General features: G+C 50.6%; 1 protein-coding gene across 1 annotated transcript; it reads right to left on the reverse strand.

The window, feature by feature from the left end:
- Nucleotides 1-2,578: 2,578 nt before the first annotated feature.
- LOC141092771 (histone H1B-like) lies at nucleotides 2,579-3,224 on the reverse strand. Its single transcript, XM_073579132.1, has one exon. The coding sequence runs from the start codon at nucleotides 3,222-3,224 to the stop codon at nucleotides 2,592-2,594; it is 633 nt and encodes a 210-aa protein (XP_073435233.1). The 3' UTR covers nucleotides 2,579-2,591.
- Between the last annotated feature and the right edge of the window lie 487 nt (nucleotides 3,225-3,711).

A 3,711-nucleotide genomic window follows, 5' to 3' on the forward strand; every position in this document is an offset into this window, starting at 1 on the left:
GCACTGAAGACTCTTTCAGATAAGACACTAGCAGCAGGGCAAGCGAGCTCCTGTAAGGCACATTGTGCCAATTCAGGCCAGGTGTCTGTTTACAGGCCCAATAGTCAAAGGGGAATGACCTGTGAGGGAGAACATCGATATGGGAGGAGAAGTAGTTTGTAACCATAGTTGACAACTGCTGTCTCCTGTCACTTGCAATCGATTCTGTATTAGCAGTCGTGTGAGCGGTACTTGAAAAATCAGTCCACAACATGGTCATGAAACCGCTGCCTCCAACGCCACTTCGGCTGTGTGCACCATGAACACCTCTTCCATTTTGGCCTCTACAGCTCGTGGGAGAACCAGCACCGGTGCTGTTTGCTGGGAATGCCTCCAAAAAACGGTTTACCAAAGTTGCTTGTTTGTTAGCCAATATTAGCTCTAGGTTCTCCTGTGGCATGATGTTGTGTAATTTGCCTTTATAGCGTGGATCCAGGATGCTGGACAACCAGTAGTCGTCATCGTTCATCATTTTGGCAATGCGGGGGTCCCTTTTTAGGATACGCAAGGCATAATCACACATGTGGGGCAATATTCCAGGTGTCAATGATGCACTGCCAGTGGTGGGTGGAGGAGCACTTTCATGGAAATCAACATCCCTCCAGTCACGCACAAACCCTTACCTGACCTTGGCATGCCATCATTATCTCTTGGCCCCTAAGAAGCACCCTCCTCCCCAAAATAATCATCCCCCTCCTCCTCTCCCTCTTCTTCCTCCACCTCATCCAGGTCAGTTGCCCTCGCTAACAATGGCTGACTGTCATCAAGGCTTCCCTCCTCCTCTTCCTCCTCCTCTGCTGCAGACTCCTGATCCTTAATGTGCGTCAAAGTTTGCATGAGCAGATGCATAAGTGGGATGCTCATGCTTATGATGGCGTCGTCTGCGCTTACCAGCCGTGTGCATTCCTCAAAACACTGAAGGACTTTACAGAGGTCTTTCAGCTTTGACCACTGCACACCTGACAATTCCATGTCTTCCCTCAAACTGCTTTCCCGTGTATCCTCCCACGAATGCATTACAGCCTGCCTCTGTTCGCACAGCCTCGCAACCATGTGCAGGGTGGAGTTCCACCTTGTTGCAACGTCTATGATTAGATGGTGCTTTGAGTGTAGGAGCGATCGCTGCAGCTTCTGCATACGACTGGAGTGTGCGGGCGAGTGACGGATGTGCGAGCACAGTCTTCGTACCTTATTGAGTAGGGCTGTTAGCTCCGGATAATTATGTAGGAAGCACTGCACCACCAGGTTCAAGGTGTGAGCCAGGCAAGGTATGTGTCTCAGTTTTGCAAGGGCTATGGCTGCCACAAAATTCCGGCCATTATCACTGACTACCTTGCCTGGCTCAAGATGTAGACTGTCCAGTCATGACTCAGTTTGTCGATGCAAGTAGTCGGCCAGTACCTCCGCGGTGTGTCTTTTGTCGCCCAAAGACATCATGTTTAAAACAGCCTGCTGCCTCTTACCATTAGCTGTTTGATAGTGGGACACCTCGTGTGCAACACTGGCAGCTGTGGGTGGAATGCTCGTGCGACAGTGCTCTGTGGATGAGATTTCGCTTCTAGAGGAGAAGGAGGAGGGTGGAATGCCTACAGCCAACTGTTTCCTATACCGTGGGCTAGGCAGCACTGTTCCACTGCCGCTGTCCCCTGTGGAGCCAGCATCCACCACATTAACCCAGTGCACAGTGATTGACACGTAACGGCCCAAGCCATGCCTACTGGCCCATGCATCTGCTGTGAGGTGCACCTTTCCACTCACTGATTGTTTGAGTGCATGGACAATGCGGTCTTTCACATGCAGGTGCAGGGCAGGGATGGCTTTTCAAGAAAAGAATTGCGGACTAGGTAAGTCATAGCGTGGGACAGCGTAGGCCATGAGGTCTCGGAATGCTTCGATTTCAACCAAACAAAAGGGCATCATCTCTAATGAGATCAGTTTGGCAATGCAGCCATTCAAAGCCAGTGTATGCGGATGAAATGATGAGTACTTTCTTGTCCTACTCAGAGTGTCTGGTAGGTTGAGCTGGGCTTGAGAGCTGCATAGGGGGGAACTAGCGGTGGACATTAAGGACTGAGAGGGGGTTGGTGATGGTGATGGTGGTGTTGGTGATGGCCTTGATTCAGTCTTTTTTTCCAAAAACATTGTGATTCCCTGACTGCTTTGGCCTTGTGACAACACCTCAACATTTCTTGCTGGTGGTGTGCTTATCGATGGCCTTTCAGTCGGTGAAGCAATGTAGCGTTGCTGGCTACCTTCAGTTGGAGCAGTTGCACATGTGCTACCTGAGGTTTTGTAGTCCGTCCACGCTTGCAAGTGCATGGTGGTTAAATGTCTAAGCATGCAGCTGGTGTTTAAATTTCAGAGATTTTTACCTCGGCTAAAGGTCCTTCTGCACTTCTTACAGATAACCTTTGCCTCATCAATAGGATTTTAGTCAAAAAAGTGCCACACTGCATTCTTCCTACTATGGTATAAATTTTCAGGGCTTGCACAGTGTGCAAATTTGACCATCTGACCAAGCTGTCCGTGGGATGAGGACAGGGCGGCTCCGCTTATTTCTTGGCCGCGGGCTTCTTGGCTTTAGCCGCCTTCTTAGCCGGAGTCCTGGCAGCTTTGGGTTTGGCCGCCTTCTTAGCGGGGCTCTTTGTCACCTTCTTGGGCTTCGGAGCGGCCTTCGGCTTCTTAGGGCTCTTGGCTGCTTTTTTGGCTGCTGCGGGCTTCTTGGCTTTTTTCGGGCTCTTCTTGGCCGCGGTCGGAGCCTTCTTGGGCTTCTTCAGGGATTTGGCAGCTTTCTTTGCTGCGGGTTTCTTGGCCGCAACCGCTGGCTTTTTCTTGTCCTTCGTCTCCTGCTTATTGTTCAGCTTGAATGACCCAGAGGCGCCGCTGCCCTTCACCTGGAGCAGGGCGCCCTTGGTGACCAGACCCCTGACGGCCAGCTTCAGGCGGCTGTTATTCTTCTCCACATCGTACCCTCCGGCAGCCAGAGCCTTCTTCAGGGCGGCCAGAGACACCCCGCTGCGCTCCTTGGAGGCGGACACGGCTTTGACTATCAGCTCGGACACGCTGGGGCCGGAGGGCTTCTTACTCTTCTTGGCGCTCCCTGCAGCGAATTTCTTTGGCTGCTTCTTGGACTTGGCGGCCGGTTCGGCGGGAGGAAGAGCGGCGGCTGGCGCAGTCTCTGCCATTATGTGATGAGGAACTGCCAGAATAATTTCCTGCAAGGAAAACACAATGAACAGCTAAGTTATGAACAGCTTCTATCCACTCTCTGTTCAACAATTAAATTGTCATGTGTAGACTATATACTGTATCTGTCTTGTTAGATGTTACTTGTTGTATCTGTTGTTATATATTATGTTGCCTCTTTGCCACAAAGAATTCCTTGTATATATGTAATATGTACTTGGTGATAATAAATTTGATTGATTGATTGATTGATTTTTTAACAAGTTTTGGTACAGCTATGGGCCTGCCAGATAACTGCTGCTGCGATGTCGATGCCTGCTGCAGATCCTTCTCCTCTTCTGAGCTATTGTCAGCGGCACCCTCTTCCCCCAATGGATGCCAATCCAGGTCAACAACTGGGTCATCCACCACCTCCTCTTCAATGTCAACTGCACCTTCCTCTGTGTCACCGTGTAAGGTGGTATAGTATGCGGGAAGGGGCACCTG

Source organism: Dendrobates tinctorius, unplaced genomic scaffold, assembly GCF_039654945.1.
Source record: "Dendrobates tinctorius isolate UK_male_01 unplaced genomic scaffold, ASM3965494v1 ptg000060l, whole genome shotgun sequence".
NCBI lineage: Eukaryota > Metazoa > Chordata > Amphibia > Anura > Dendrobatidae > Dendrobates > Dendrobates tinctorius.